The following is a 15548-nucleotide window of genomic DNA, read 5'->3' as shown; positions in this document are numbered from 1 at the left end:
GGTCGTATCAACTTTGGATGGGGCTCGTTGAACGGTTAATTTGAATTTTTAGATCTTTTTCTAAGGTTCAAAGTGATCAGAAGGCAGATAAACTCCCTTATTCTTAGGTTTTATACCAAGATACTTCTTATAGGAGTAGTTGTCGGAAAAACATTATAGGACTCATTTGACTGAAAATTCCAACCTCCAATACCCTTTTAAACAGTCAAAAGTCGTTGCAGAGAAACCAGATCCCGCTCTCCTCCACTATGCCCATCCAATCCCCAAATACATCCGATGAAAATTTGAGAGAGCCAGTTGAATGGTCCAGTAATTATGTCTTTGAAGATGAAAACCCCCCTACCAATAGCCTATTGGTGAAAGATTGTAAGCTATGCTCTGGGGGCCTATGAGGTTTCTTATTTAAAGGGTAGGTGTATAAACTTCTAAAGGGACTCATTAGATAGGAAAGCAGAAATTCTAGTGTACTTTTTAAGAGTCAAATTGTCGAAGGGCAGAAATAAAAAAAAATAAAATAAAAAAACTCAAAAAGGCAAATGTATTCAAGCCGAAGTAGCTGAGTTGGTAAAGCGTTATGTTCCAGGTTCTAGGTCCGAGAGTTTCCAGGTTCGAACCTTGGCTTTAGCATTAATACAAAAGAAGAAAAAAACTAAAAAAGGTAAAAACTACAAAAAAAATAAAAAAGAAAAAAACTAAAAAAACTTAAAATAAAGTTAAAAAGAAAAAAAAACTAAAAACTAATAAGAAACTAAAAAAACTAAAAACACTAAAAACTAAAAAAGAAAAAAAACTGAAAGATAAAGGAGAAAAAGGAAACTAAAAAATTAAAAATAAAAAAAAAACTAGAAAAGGTAAAAACTACAAAAGTGACATGTCTCATGTTGTTGTTAAATGTATTGATGGTTTTATGGACCATCCTTCTTTTACTTGTCCTGCTAAACGTAAAAAACGATCGAGAGGACATAGGAAAAATAATAGAAAAAATGAATTAGATGTACATATGCTTTCTATAGATCTATGCCAGCTACTTGAATCTAGGGGTATGATTTCTGTAATAAAGTGTCTAAATAATTTATCCAAGAGGAATTTAATCAAACTTTTCTGGATTGTTAGGAATAACACAGCTCTTGATTATAATTTTAAAGTAATATGTGATACAATTTGCATTCTAACTAAAACAAAATTTATTTCAAAAAAGAAAAAGTTCGATAAGATTAGTAATAAGGATAACAGATTATATTTACCTATTAATTTTACTTGTAAGCAGATTGAAGATATTAATTTACCAGAAATTTTAAATCAGCGGCATGTGAAACAGGCCCTTCCTAGTAATTTAAATTATAATGATAGTCCAGTTTTAACTTATAAATTTTCAAAAACTATTGGGCAAATTATTTTTCATTATAATTTAATACTAAAAAACTAGATAGTGATATAAATTGGAAACCGGTTTGTAATTGTAAGCAACTTGGCCCATTTGTAAATCCTACTTACAAACATGTTATAACAGGGGACTTGTCAATAATAAAGCAAGATGATCTTCAAATTATAATGAATAAAGGGGCTAATTTCCGTCTTTCTCATCATTTGAAACCATCGAGTGTTATTGATGGCTTGGAAAATGATTTTGATTTATTTATTGATAAGTGGTGCAAGAAAGAGAATAAAAATAAAGAGAGTTTTCAAAGTTGGAAGAATTTAATTATTAGTAGAGTAAGAAATAAAATATATTCTAACTTAAAAAATAGTAACGCTAAATCATTATTTTATAATGCGAAGATTAAACAAGCAATTGCTAATCTAAAGAATGAATTTGTAATTGTGCCAGTGGATAAAGCTAATAATAATTTTGCCATAATTTGTCAGAAGCTGTATTGTGATATCTTAAAAAGGGAGTTATGCACAACTAATGTTTACGAAAAGGTAAATATAGAGGATGAGAATTTAATTGAAAAGACTGAAGAAATACTTTTTAAAAATTTTAATATTAAAATAAATGACAATGATAAAAAGTTCCCTTTCCTATATTGGACTGTAAAATTTCATAAGAATCCCCCTAAACCACGGTTTATTGCTGGAGCAGCTAAACGTCCAACCCAAATTGCTGCTACTGACCTCTATTTAATTTTAAAGGAAATTGTAAATAAACTTAAAACCTATTGTTCTGGCATTAAAAAATTTTCGAATTTTAATCCATATTGGAGTGTTAATAATTTACTGCAGGTGATATATTCTTTAACAATGGTTTCAGCTAAAAGAATTGAGTCTTTCGATTTTGCGACAATGTATACTAATTTATCACTTAATTTAGTGTTTGATAATTTAAAAACTGTTATAAAGAAATCTTTCCTCTTATCTAGTAAAAGGTTCTTAAAAATAGACATTTATAATAAAAAAGCTATATGGACAAACTGGTTTAATACTACAGTTAACTTGAGATGTTACAGCTTGGATATGATTTTTGAGTTATTGGAATTTGTTTTATACAATACTTATATAAGATTTGGGGGTGATTTGTGCAAGCAAATTATGGGAATTCCCATGAGGGGGAATGCCAGCCCATTTATAGCTGACTTGTTTTTAAGTCAACTAGAATATAAATATATGATGGATAAGAATAATCCAATTAATTTAAAACATGCTTTGTCAAATAATTAAAGATATTTAGATGATAATTTGGTCTTAAATTGTAAGAATTTCATTGATATTTCTAAAAATATATATCCATCAGAGCTTATTCTTGAGCCTAGTCATGGCGCTGGTCATGAAGATCATTTCTTAGATTTAAATATTAATATTTGTGATAATAATAAATTAAGTTTTAAAATGTATAATAAAACGGATGATTTTGATTTTGAAGTGATTAGTTTCCCATTCCCTGAAAGTAATATACACTCAAATATCACATATTCAGCGTTTTTCTCACAGTTACTTCGTTATGCAAGGATTTGTAGTAATTATATTGATTTTAAAAATTGATGTAAAATCTTAAGCCAAAAATTGATATCAAGAGGTTTTTCTGCAAATAAATTAACTTGGCAATTTAAAAAATTTAGTTTTCATTATAACGAACTTTTAAATAAATATCAAAAGAATTATCTAGAAATACTTAAAGAAATTAATAACTAATTTCGGAGGTTCGAGAAATGTTGTCACAGCGCCATTTATTTTGAATTGTGTTTCTAATTGAGCGGATTTTCTAAAAAATTAGCCACATGGTAAAGACGAATTATATAATTGTTTAGTTCATTCAGGTTTTTTGCAATGTGTTAATATTTGTGATTTGGTAAAATTTATAATATTTAGTTTACCTATTGTTACTAAAAGGAGGGATATATTAACAGGATAAGCTTGGTTTTGGTTTTACTTGGTTGTTTTACATTTGCTGTTTTTTTTTTTTTTTCATAGGCATGTATTTTGGGGGTGATACCTGACGCGGGGATGCCATGGATATTCTGTGGTAGCCACAACACTCTGCTGGGTAGAGAATTTAGAGTGGCGAAACCCTATATAGGCCAGTGTATTCTCCTGATGAGCCCTTATGTTGGGTGTTGCCTCTGAATTATTTGTCAATATTATTTTTTCTATTGTTTGGTAAATGACGACTTATACTTATTGACGACATGACTGCCTGTCCATGGATTATTCTTTATGGTTGATTGTGTGTGGCTATGCTGTTTGACCTATGTGATTGTATGGATGAGTAGGGTTAAAGCCTCATTCAAGTGCTGGTCTATATTAATCACTAATTTAGGAAAACAGTCTTCCTTTTCTCCTTCTGTCTACTTTTTTTTTTTTTTTTGTGTTTGTGTTTGTGCTGTAGCATTGGTGATTTCTCTTTTCATTATATATATATATATATATATATATATATATATATATATATATATATATATATATATATATATATATATATATATATATCTATCTATATTCACAGGTGGGACACAGGGACACAACTACAATGGCGCGTAACTAATATGGCGCGTAAGGACTTACACGTACGGGAGGGCTTGGGGGGGGGAAGTGCCCCCTAAACTGCAGAAAATCGCTTCACCTTTGGTGTCTCGTACACGATGTGTTACGGGTCTAGTGACTGAGATTTGTTAAACGTTAAAAAGCTCAGTGAACCATAAGTGATTAACCTTTTCAAAAATATAAGTAGCTCTATTAATTTGAAAGGCATGACCCAGATTGAATTTTTTCTTGACGATATTCTCACTGAAATACTGTTTAAGAAAAGGCTCAACTGTCTCAAGATCTGCAAAAGCTTCCTGAGGGCCAACCTTTGACAGAGATTGATGATCATAAGTTTGAATTTAAATTTGCATGATTATATCTAAATCTTGCAAAGTAGCACTAGTATTTTTCAATGTACAATATCCTGAAATTAAAACTCAAATAGTTCTTATCAAATGTTCGGAGAATACAGCATTAATAGGACTATGACTGTGATAGGGCATTGAATTATATTTCAACAGTACTTTTTCTAAATGTGGATTAACAAATTCAATACATCTATCAGTTTTAATATTTCTATGGCAATCCTGCTCAAGAATACTTGCTATACCCTTAACAACTTCAACACCTATCTTTGTCCGCAATCAAATAGCATATAAATAGCGACTAGGAACACTGATTTCAAGTAGCATAGTAGCACTGATTCTGCTTGCATTATATGCAGTGGGAAAAAGGCTTTAGTTTTTCAATAATTATTACGACGAACATTATGATTTCGATGTAGAGTATGACTCAGTTCATTTGGTAGATACTCTCTCGCTAATGCTTGTTAAGTCAAGTGATATTAGAGAGTGCGATAGAAGAGCTTAGACTTTACACTTCACCAGTATTTTCATAAACAAGTTGCTAAACTTAAACCATTTTGAACGCAAACATGTAGTGTAATACCACTACCCTTTTGCATACTAGCTGATGGTGGTGGTGATGGTTTGATATCACTATGTCTTCGCTTTTTTCTCACCACCACCACTGGTGTCATAAAATAACCTAATAGTATTAGCGGTAGGTGTGATAATATTTTCAATAATTGACTAAAAATTTTCTTCTTCTTCTTTTAATGCTAGACTACTAAGTTCCTTTAATTTCTTTTGCTTATTGGTAGTAAGACTGTTGGTCAAGTTTAATGTATTTAAAAAATAGTATATATAAATGTCAGATGATAAAAGTCCTCTACGATTTGTAACCATATCATATATTAAATCAAGTAGATGAAAACTTTTACCCTGAATTATAATTCGTTTCCCTTACTATCAACTTGAATGTGTTCACTTTCCATGAGATAGGTTAAGATTTTTTTTTACTCTGTTCACTATATGAGTGTAGTAGTAGGTCTCCAACACTGGACAATACTGAATTTTGCTCCTTTGACTGTGTTGTTGTTTTTCCAGGATCTTAAATAGGCGTTTCCTTTTTATCAATGGCATTTACCGTGACTGGTTTCATGTGAGAGGGCTTATGTTTGTTCACTTGTCGAAGTTCATCTTGAAGCAAAATTAGTTTTATCACAGGAAATTCTCTCAATTCTCTCTGTTTTCTTTTGATTGTCAAAGTTTCGAGTTTTTGAAAGTTCTCCATTTTAAAATAATTTTTTTTCAAAATAAATTAACAGTCTTGGTAAGAACTAATAAATTAAACTAAATATTTGATATTTAATGACATTAATTGATGAAAGCTCACCAGCTCAAAATTTTGTTTCACAAAGGACCAGTTCTAAAGCTTTGACGCTTCTAGGTCTAACTGTTTTTACCATTTTTATATTTTTTTCGGGGGATTCCCCAACACTACAGGAATAGTGAAAGACGCAGAGCCTAGTTGGCCTATCGGTAAATCCTGGTCTTGTTTCACTGCAATTTCCATTTCATTTTAATGTTGTAATAAGTACAAAAGGAAATATTTGTAAAATGATTCCTTTTAGTAAAGCTGTAAAGCTGTACTTTTACCGTTAGAGAAACAGGCAGTAAACAAACTCTTGTTTGTAGTGAAGACACCATTCAGTACAAATGCATAACCCCTACTCCCTGAAAACGACCGAGGTCTAATTACCAATCCTTAATCCTATTCTCACTTGTCTTTCAATTTTGTTTTCCCAATTATTATAATAAAAAAGTGAAACTAATTTTACAGAACTTTGTAGCCACTTAAGTAAAAGAATCATAATTCTAAATATGAGTTTGATATAAAGTAAGAGAATAATAATTTTACGTTAGGAAAACGAGCAATAGCCATACTCTTGTTTGTAGTGAAGACCGTGATCTAATAACCAATCGTTAATCAAATTTTCACTAGTCTTTGAATTCTGTTCTCCTAATTATTATACTCAAAAAAGGTAAACTGATTTTACAGAGCTTTGTAGCCAGTAAGTAAGAGAATGATACTTCTAAGTAAGAGAATTAGTTATCAAGCAGTTCCTGGTAACGAACTGTATTAAGGAGCGACCCCGCTCAATAGTAAACAAAACTCTTTTTGTTTACATCATATACGAAGTAATTTCTGTTCGTTTTAAGCTTTAATGTTGTTCCTTACTTTCAGTTTAAAAAACTTGTTTTTTATTAAATTTAAGTAAGAGAATGATAATTTTACCGTTAGGGAAACGAACTAAAAATTTCATTTTCCGATCAAATGAGCCCTCTGTGAAGTTTATTCCAGACTTCCTTCTATAGAAATCATACATGCCCTTAGGGCACAACTTACAAAGTCTACCCTCGGGCCCTGGAGCGTTGTGTCGAAACCAAATTTTTTCATCTGATCTTTGAACTATTTTCAACAAATGGACTACCTCAAAATGTTATAGGATGGATCAGGGGGAAAAGGGTATGGGGGGCTACTTTCCTGGAATATCTTTTGACTCTAAAAAAGTGAACTAGAAATTCCGATTTCCAATAAAATGAACCCCTCTGAAGTTTATACGAGTATCCCTTCCATAATGACGTTATACCCCCCTCCCCATGATGTAACTTACAATGCCTGCGCCCAGGTTCTGAGGAGGTTGTGTCGGTGCCAGAGTTTTTGTTCTCTGTCCTTTTAACTATTTAGTAAAATGGCTATCTCAAAATTTGTATCGGATCAGTCTGGTAAAAAAAGGGCCCGAGGAGAGGGGAGGCTAGTTCCCCTCTGATCTCTTTTAACTCTTAAAAAATGAACTAGATTTTTCAACCTACAACCAAATAAGCCCTCTCTGAAGTTTATACGAGCGCCCCTTCCATAACAACCATATATGCCTCCAGGGCATAAATTAGAAAGCCTGCCCCCAGGCCCCGGGGGCTTCTGTACGCACCAGAGTCTTTGATGTCTGACTTTTGAAAAATTTTCAACAAAATGACTATCTCAAAATTTTTATCGGATGGGTTTGGGGAAAAAGTGTTATGGGCGAATTGCCCGGGGGTCTCTTTTTACTCTTAAATAGTGAACTAAAACTTTCGATTTACAATCAATTGAGCCCTCTCTAAGTTTAATACAAGCATACCTTCCGAAAGAGCCATATATGGCCCCAGGGCATAACTTACAACGCCTGACCCTGGGCCCTGGGGTATTTTCGACACCAAAGTCTTGTTATCTAACCTATGAACTATTGTTAACAAAATGACTATCTCAAAATTTTCATCGAATGCATTTGGGGAAAAGGGTGTGGGGGGCTAGTTGCCGTCCAATCTCGTTTGACTTTAAAAAAGTTAACTAGCACTTTCAATTTCCAATCAAAAGAGCCCTCTCTGAAATTTATACGAGCATCTCTTCAATAAGAACCATATAGGCCTATGCCTCCAGGGTATAACTTACAACGCCTGCGACAGGGAGCTAGGGGTACATGTCAACACCGGAGTTCTTGTTATATGACCTTTGAACTATTTCTGACAAAATGGCTACCGCAAAGTTTTTATCAAATGGGTTTGGGGAAAAGGGCTTGGGGGGATACTCGCTCCTCGATGTTTTTTACTCAAAAAGTAAACTAAAAATTTTTATTTCCCATTAAATGAGACCTCTTTAAAGTTTATACGAGGATTAATTCCATAAGAATCATATATGCCTCCAGAACATAGCTTACAACGCCTGCCCCGGGGCCCTGGAGGGTTACGTCAACACTAGAGTTTTGTTATATTATCTTTGAAATGGCTATATCAAAATTTATATCCGATACATTTGGGGAACAAAGGGCTTGGAGGACTAGTTGCCCTCAGATCACTTTTGTGTCTTAAAAAAGGAACTAGAACTTTCAATTTCTAATCGAATGAGCCCCTTTCAAAGTTTATACGACTACCCCTTCCATACAAAGTGCCTCTGGGGAAAAAAGGTAAATAATAAAATATTGGGAACCGTATGGGGTTTGCTATAGGCAACGCTATTGCGTTGCCTCTGCTACCGGGAAATGTGGCTCACCCTCTATGGAAAATTCACTCCCCCTCAAGAAAAGTTACTTCAAGGAAAATATTTTAACATAAGATCCCCCCTACCAACCACCAGAAAAATCCACCTTATCCTATTCGATTCTCGCTTAAAATTCCCCCGGAAAATGTCTTACGCACGATATTATATAGCACTATTCGGCTTGAAAAACTTTTCCTATAGCACTATTAGTTGAAAAATACTTTAATTTTTCATTAATTTTCGAAAATGCCGACTATTCCCCCTCCTTGTGAAATAAAATACTTTTTTTCTGTATTCAAACGTGCACTTTGAAATGAGTCCTCAAGTTAAAACAACTTGTCTGGGAACCAGGTTTTTGGAGAAAAAAAACACCTTGATAGACTGTTATATTTTGATTTTCTCGAGAGGAATTTTGGATCGAAGTCAGGAAGGAAAATAACCCCCCCCCCAGAGGTTGTCATTGTTATTAAATACAATGCTATGGATATTCCTGTGCCTTTCAAAAGATTTGATACTGTTTTGACTCATAATACTGTGTAGGTTGTCTCCATCCACTTATCCGATTGTTTTGCTGTTAAAGATCGTGTATTATATTTGTGTGTATTGAATTTTTTTTTTCTTTTTCCTAGTGATGTGCTTTTGTTTTAGGGTTTTGCAGCGGGTTAAAAAAAAATATCATTATTTTTTTCTACGATTTTACATTGTAATCCAGAAGTAATCAAAATATAGTTTCCTCCATATATAATTCCAGACTATTCAGGCATAGCTGAATATGGGCAATGAAACTAGCAATACCAGGTATGCAGCTAATGATGGTCATAGTCTAAACAGCAACAAAAGGAACCCAAGTAATGCCAACAGGCCTAATGCTGCTGAAACAAGTGACTGGAACCTTGGGGTTAGTTTTTAGCAACTATTATAGTATTGGCAAAGGATAATCAGTTAATAGGCTTTTTCTCTCTAATTTCTTTCACATACCCCACAATTAAGTGATCCCCATTATTCAGATATATTTAAATACATTTTAAAATACTGTGTTAAAATACTTCATACATTTTGAAAAATCGTAGACTTAAGTGAAAACAGCATATACGTTTAGATTATGAAGGACACCTAAACTATTTATTTTCTCTCGTCACTTCAAAAAAGCAACAAGACGGAGTATGCAAATCGAGCACAAAGAGTACAAAACAACACCTAAAACCCGGATCATGGATGTAAGTACAGACCACCAGATTCATAAAGATTCATACCAGATTCATCCGTCCATATAGTCGAAAGCCTATCTTAGGCTATATGTTTTTTTTAGAGTTTCCGTTACTATTAGCCCAGGTAACTCCTTATTTACGGTTTGTTACCATTAACTATTTGATTCTTATATAGATATATCACACACTTGAAACATCCTTTGGGTTTTTTCTTGGCAACAACCTAGTAAACCAACGGCTTCAAAGTAACCAAAGACAAGAGTGCCATTTGTACTTTTTTCACAACTATATGTTTTGAGTTTCGATTCCTTTGATTTCTCTTTTTTTTAGGTATCATCTATCTATTCATAATAAATTCTGCTCGTTTTAGGTTTGACACATTATATGGCTTTTATTTGTTTTTGTTCTTAACCCCTTTGTTCTAAGTCATACATTACTTTTCTTTGAAAAAGTTTCTTTTTGGAACTTCTTATAAAACTAGAATGAGGTCCATTTATGATGAATTCGACATTGAAAGAATTTATTGCTCAAAATATGACACAAGAACTATGGATCTAGAGATTTTGAGAAGCCATTTAAGAGCCGAAACATTTACGAAGTGAAGCCTCAGGTTTTTCGTCCAAAAATGTAGCTGATTTTAGTGCTATTATTTTTACCGAAGCTGCTCTTAAAATTGATGACACAGGAACAGCTTTCTTTTAAAGCTGAAAGTAATCAGTAACCACTTACACCTAAATAGCAAAAACTTTAAATTTCTCACTCTCAATTTGACAGTGTCCTTCTTTTAGTCATAGTGCTTTTTTTCTCAGCTATTAGTATAGCTCGACCTTCATATCTTTCTTTCTCTTTAAGTTTCTTCCTTTGATCTTTTGGCACATTTTCAGCTGCTGCCTACTTCTCCGTTGATCCACAGACAGTTTCTTGTTTTTCACGATTTTTGAATATTAACATTATGTTATTATGTTAACAAGGAAGTGCCAAGCTAAGAAACCTAGTTTATGTATAAAGGATACGTTAATACAAAATTCTGCCACTATTGTTTAGAATTCTGATATTGTTAAACCGATTGGCTGTCTTAGAATTTTTGACCGATAAGTGTTTGGTCCTCTTTGTAGAAGAATCATAGTTTGGCACCACAAAATGACTGAAAAAAATACCAATTTCCAGTGCAAAGAGTTGAGTCATGACAGTCACATGATGGCATGACATAATATATCCTCTCTTTAAACGATCAACTGTGTATTTATGTAAATGTGTAAGTATTTTTTCTTAAAAATGAGTCCTTTTTTTTAATTTTCAATGTGATTTTTAAGCCTAATAAAGTGATATAGATAAGTCACGATTTTGAGAAAATTCTTTTATTGCCCTAATTTTGAAAAAAAAATCATGTCAGTGATGTCATATTTATACACATTTCAAGGGATAAATTACACCATTTTTTCCAACCGGAATGGTCCTATTGTTTTTAGTGTCTATGACGCATGCGAAATTACACAATATGATAAATGACTCTATAGAGCTAAAGAAAAAGGCTTGGAAACAAAGAAATAGCAATATCATATTGAATTACAAAGGAAAATGTCACACAACCAAATCTACTGTTAGATATAGAAATATAGAATATATGAAACTTGAAATATAAATACATTCTATATGATATTCTATATTTCTATATGAAATATTGAAACATATTAGTTAGCTTGCGCGAGTCTGTGAAGGATAAGCAGAAAGAAGAAAATTGAATTTACGCCAACATTGCTTAATCTGTTGGTGTTTTTTTTGTTTTTTTTTTATAAGGATCACCTGACTTTTTGGGGATGTTTTCCCTATTTTACGAAAATTCGGGCTCATACCTTTTGGTGGGTAACATTAAACTTGATAGGTTTAACATTAACATAAACTTATATATTTGAAATCAAAGCGAAAAACAAATTATTTTGAAGTATTAGTCCTTGTGAAGTTCATTTCATAGAATGTCGATTGCTATTGGGCCGGGTCTCTCCTCACTTAGAGTTCATTACAGGAAAGTGTTTGAAACACAGAATATATTTGTCTCCAGCGAGTCGAATGAAGATCATGACTGCCATGAACTAACAATTAACTAGCTGCATCGTGATACAAAACAATAGCGCATAGCACTGACAGAATATGACCGTACCCTAATGTCTTCTAAAAACCAAAATACACCAAAGGAACATAATATTTACAACTTCAAAAAACATTCCGTGCACGAATAGGTATAAAAGAAGTGCAAGGTGGTGAGGTTTGCTTCATTTGAATAGGGGGGGGGGGATGTTTGCCTTCATAAAAACGCTTGGCACTCTTTCTCCGGAAACTATCATTTGGTAAAATAAGCTCAGTTGGTCTATCATAAAATTACTACTAAAATCTGGAGGAGTCTAGCAAATACCATAAATACGCTTAACCAGGCTCCATTCCAATATCATTGTAGCAGAGATTACTTTACTTCGCGTCAGAAAAAAAAACACTATTTGTACGGCACTAAAGGCTGAAGTTAGCTTTTCAGCGTTTTATGCATTAAAATTCGAGGAGGGAATTGAAAATTCTTGCTAGTCACTCTTTTCTTAGAAATGTCTCACTATGTATGTATGTATCTATTTATTTCCCATCAAAAGAAACCGATGGAGTATAATATAAAAAAGCAAAAAAACACACTACAGAAGAATACACAAACACAAGAAAAATAAAGAACAAATAGAATATCTAACTACAAAAACGAGACCTATTGCCTCAAAATAATTGCCCAAGGATGAATAGCAATATTATAGTTATATCTGGCGATCTGGGCTATTATCGCTCCATTAGGGTCGATAATCCCATACCGACTTGTCACAATACGGTTACTTGTCCATGGTGGAAGCCACAAGAGGTACTTCGCATATTTATAATATGTAGACCGCAATTCTTTCTTATCATCCTTTTGTAATATCCTCCAAAAGGGACTTAAATACAGATAATGGGGTAGCGCCATTGCATTATACAGATGGGCCAAAATCTGCCGATCAAAATGACGCTTATAAACTAAAACACGGCTATAAGCTAAAGATATCTGTTTCTTTAGATGACTCTGCCAAAGATGACGTGTTTCAACCATAGACCGGCCAATAGGGATTCCCAAATAAACTATGTGTTTGGCAAGCCGAACAGCTGCACCATCCACCATAACATCAACAGCAAACCCATGCTTAGCATTAAACAACAACACATCTGATTTTTTTTTTTCATTAAACTCAAGGTATATTTTTTCATATTTTAGTTGAAACTGGATAAAATTCTCATCTACATAGCGAAGGAGGTGGCTCAGATTAATTACATCGTCTGCTTGGTTTATTAACGATAGATCAATCCCTCTCAGAAAGTATGTCAGATTTGACTTAGATTGCGATTTAACGAAGCTAATATTAATTGCGGTAGGTGATGTCAATGCACCCTGCCTTAAACCTTTTTTAACGGGAAGCATCGGGTTATTGTCAGGTTTAGTGTTGTCGGTAGCTTAAGCCTAGCTTTTAAATTTAGATACATGTCATATAAAGGGTTTAACATACTTGGGTCAACACCTGCTAGGCCAATATCTAAAATAATCTGCTCATGAATTAGTGAATTGAAGGCCCTTCTGACATCATGTGTAGCGAGAGCTATGCTCTCACCGATTTTCTCAGCATCTATCAAAGCCGAAACAAGAGCAGAAAGAGCGTGGCCACAACCTAGACTAGGCTGAAAACCGAATTGATGGTCAAAAACTGTGCATTTTGACCGCAGTTCATCAACAATAAGGGACTCAAATAACTTACAAAAAACTGTTGCCACAGTTATAGGTCGGAATGACGACCACTGGCTAAGTGGCTTTCCCTTTTTAGGCACAGGTGTTAATATTCCTATTGAAAATGAATCAGGCACTATACCCAAATTAAAAATCATTTGAAAAAGCAGGGCAAGGTGCTCAAGGAACAACTCGCTGCAAAACAGCAGGTGCTGAATTGATATATTATCACAACCGCGCGATTTCTTTTTTTTAGTTTTCTTATAGCAGTACCGATAGAACACCTCGTAATTATAACACCCGGACTGTTTTCTTCTCGCATACCTGAGAAGAAATCATCCAGTTTCACATAGAAACTCTTTTGTAGCCTGATATCAGGAGCCAAAAATCCATTTCTGTAACGCTGAACCTAATTATCTCGAGATATTGAGGTTATAGTTACATGAAATCTTTCTTTAAACAATGAAGACCAAAGTTTATTTGGGTGGGTAAGGATAGCCTGAGATGAAAAACGAATAGTTGCACTAAAGTGTAGTGAAAGTTCTTTTGCGAATTTATGTTTACTATGAATTCGAAGCTTTATCACGCAACCGTCTCGTGTACAGCCAGCCTCACGCCAAACCGAAAGCCAAAATTTTACTGAATTATACGGGTTTTGCAGATTAACATTTGCAGACCAGCCTGGTACTTCGGTACCAGGCCAGACCCGTCTAGACGGTGCAGCTGACTGTTCAGCGAGATGTAATGCTTCACAAGCTCACTACAATAAATATTCAACCGAATTCGAGATTCCGCCGGATAGTTCTTTGAACTAACCATCAGCAGATCAAAAGGAACACGGATTTTTGAAGCAAGTTCATCACAAGTCGACTGAAATGAACTCATAGACGCACGTTTCCTATCACAAACAAAATAAGGACGCATCTGGAGCCTTCTAGGAGGAGGCAAAACACAAACATTTAAATCAATATTAAAAACAACGGAAAATGGTCTGATGTAAACTTTGAATCAGAAACAAAAACCTCACTCGGTGTAAGTGATCGAGTGTGCATAACATGATCTAGGTTAGACATACTTCCCGAATTATGCATATATGAAAAATTCTTATTCTTAGACGCGAGTATAAATTCATCACCTAGCATACCGAGTAATATATTAGCACGATTAGAACTTGAACTGTTGTTGCCGCTCAGGTTTTCAAGATCAGATCACAGTTAAAGTCACCTGTTATCAGAGACGAAAGTCGATAATTTTTAATTTTATCAATACACTTTAATAGCTTTGCAATACTTATGGCAAACAGTCTATCTAATCGATCATCACGATAGTCCGTAGGGAGGTAACGTTCACTATAACCATATCTTTGATTTTGACCGCGAGAAAGTCTAATACCGAGTCAAACATAGAAGTGGATAGAGAGTATATAATGTAAGTCGCAAGGCTGCCAGAAAGCCGGCCATGAGTGCAAGAGCGTTTGGCTGCGACTGTGAAAACTTGATGGTTTGGTGACAGGTTCAATAAGGTAAGGCTTAGAGAGGTTGCCAAATGTTCCTGCAAACACACAATATCATATCTTGAAAAAGGTCCTCGATAAAAACAGACCGGTTAAGGAGATTTCCATTTAAATTCAACGTTGCAACTGCATGCTTGGCACAAGCAGGTTCCAGATTCATTTTGGAGGGAATTCATATTGATTATCGCTTTATTAGCCGGAGTATGTATGGCCTTTCTTTTTGCATAAGATACAGAACATATCTTTAGTGCACATATTGTCCTTCGCGGATGTGTGATCAGAAGCACCCCAACGACCACATATAGGCGTCAATACGCAATTAGTCGCTAAGTGACCAACTCTATGACACGAATAACATCTTTTTGGGAGAAATTTGGATTCTTCAGCAGGCAGCTTCTTATAATCGATTCGGACTGAGACTGCAAGAAAGTCTTCGAGATCCTTACTGGTCCTAAATACAGCTTGAACACTTTGGAGCGCTCAAAGCTACCGATTTCTATTGCTTTTAATGCACATGGAACAAGGGATTCTATATCAGTATGGGTCATACTAGGTGGAACCTGTTTCAAAACACCAATAAACATTTTCTCTTTGAGCATGGCAGAGACCTAAGGCTTACTAACTTTCATTTTTTCAAGGATCTTTTCAGCAGAAGATTTGGACTTGA

At 34.2% G+C, this 15548-nt stretch overlaps 1 protein-coding gene across 1 annotated transcript in view; it reads left to right on the top strand.

The window, feature by feature from the left end:
• Positions 1–15548, top strand: part of LOC136031907 (uncharacterized) — a 57353-nt gene that overhangs the window by 4437 nt on the left and 37368 nt on the right. The window contains exon 2 of the mRNA XM_065711902.1: positions 9131–9277. Coding sequence (XP_065567974.1) covers positions 9152–9277 — 126 coding nt within the window. The 5' untranslated portion in view covers positions 9131–9151. The remainder of the gene's footprint in view (positions 1–9130; positions 9278–15548) is intronic.

Source organism: Artemia franciscana, chromosome 10 (assembly GCF_032884065.1).
Source record: "Artemia franciscana chromosome 10, ASM3288406v1, whole genome shotgun sequence".
NCBI classification, from domain to species: domain Eukaryota; kingdom Metazoa; phylum Arthropoda; class Branchiopoda; order Anostraca; family Artemiidae; genus Artemia; species Artemia franciscana.
This window is presented reverse-complemented; position numbering and strand designations above follow the sequence as displayed.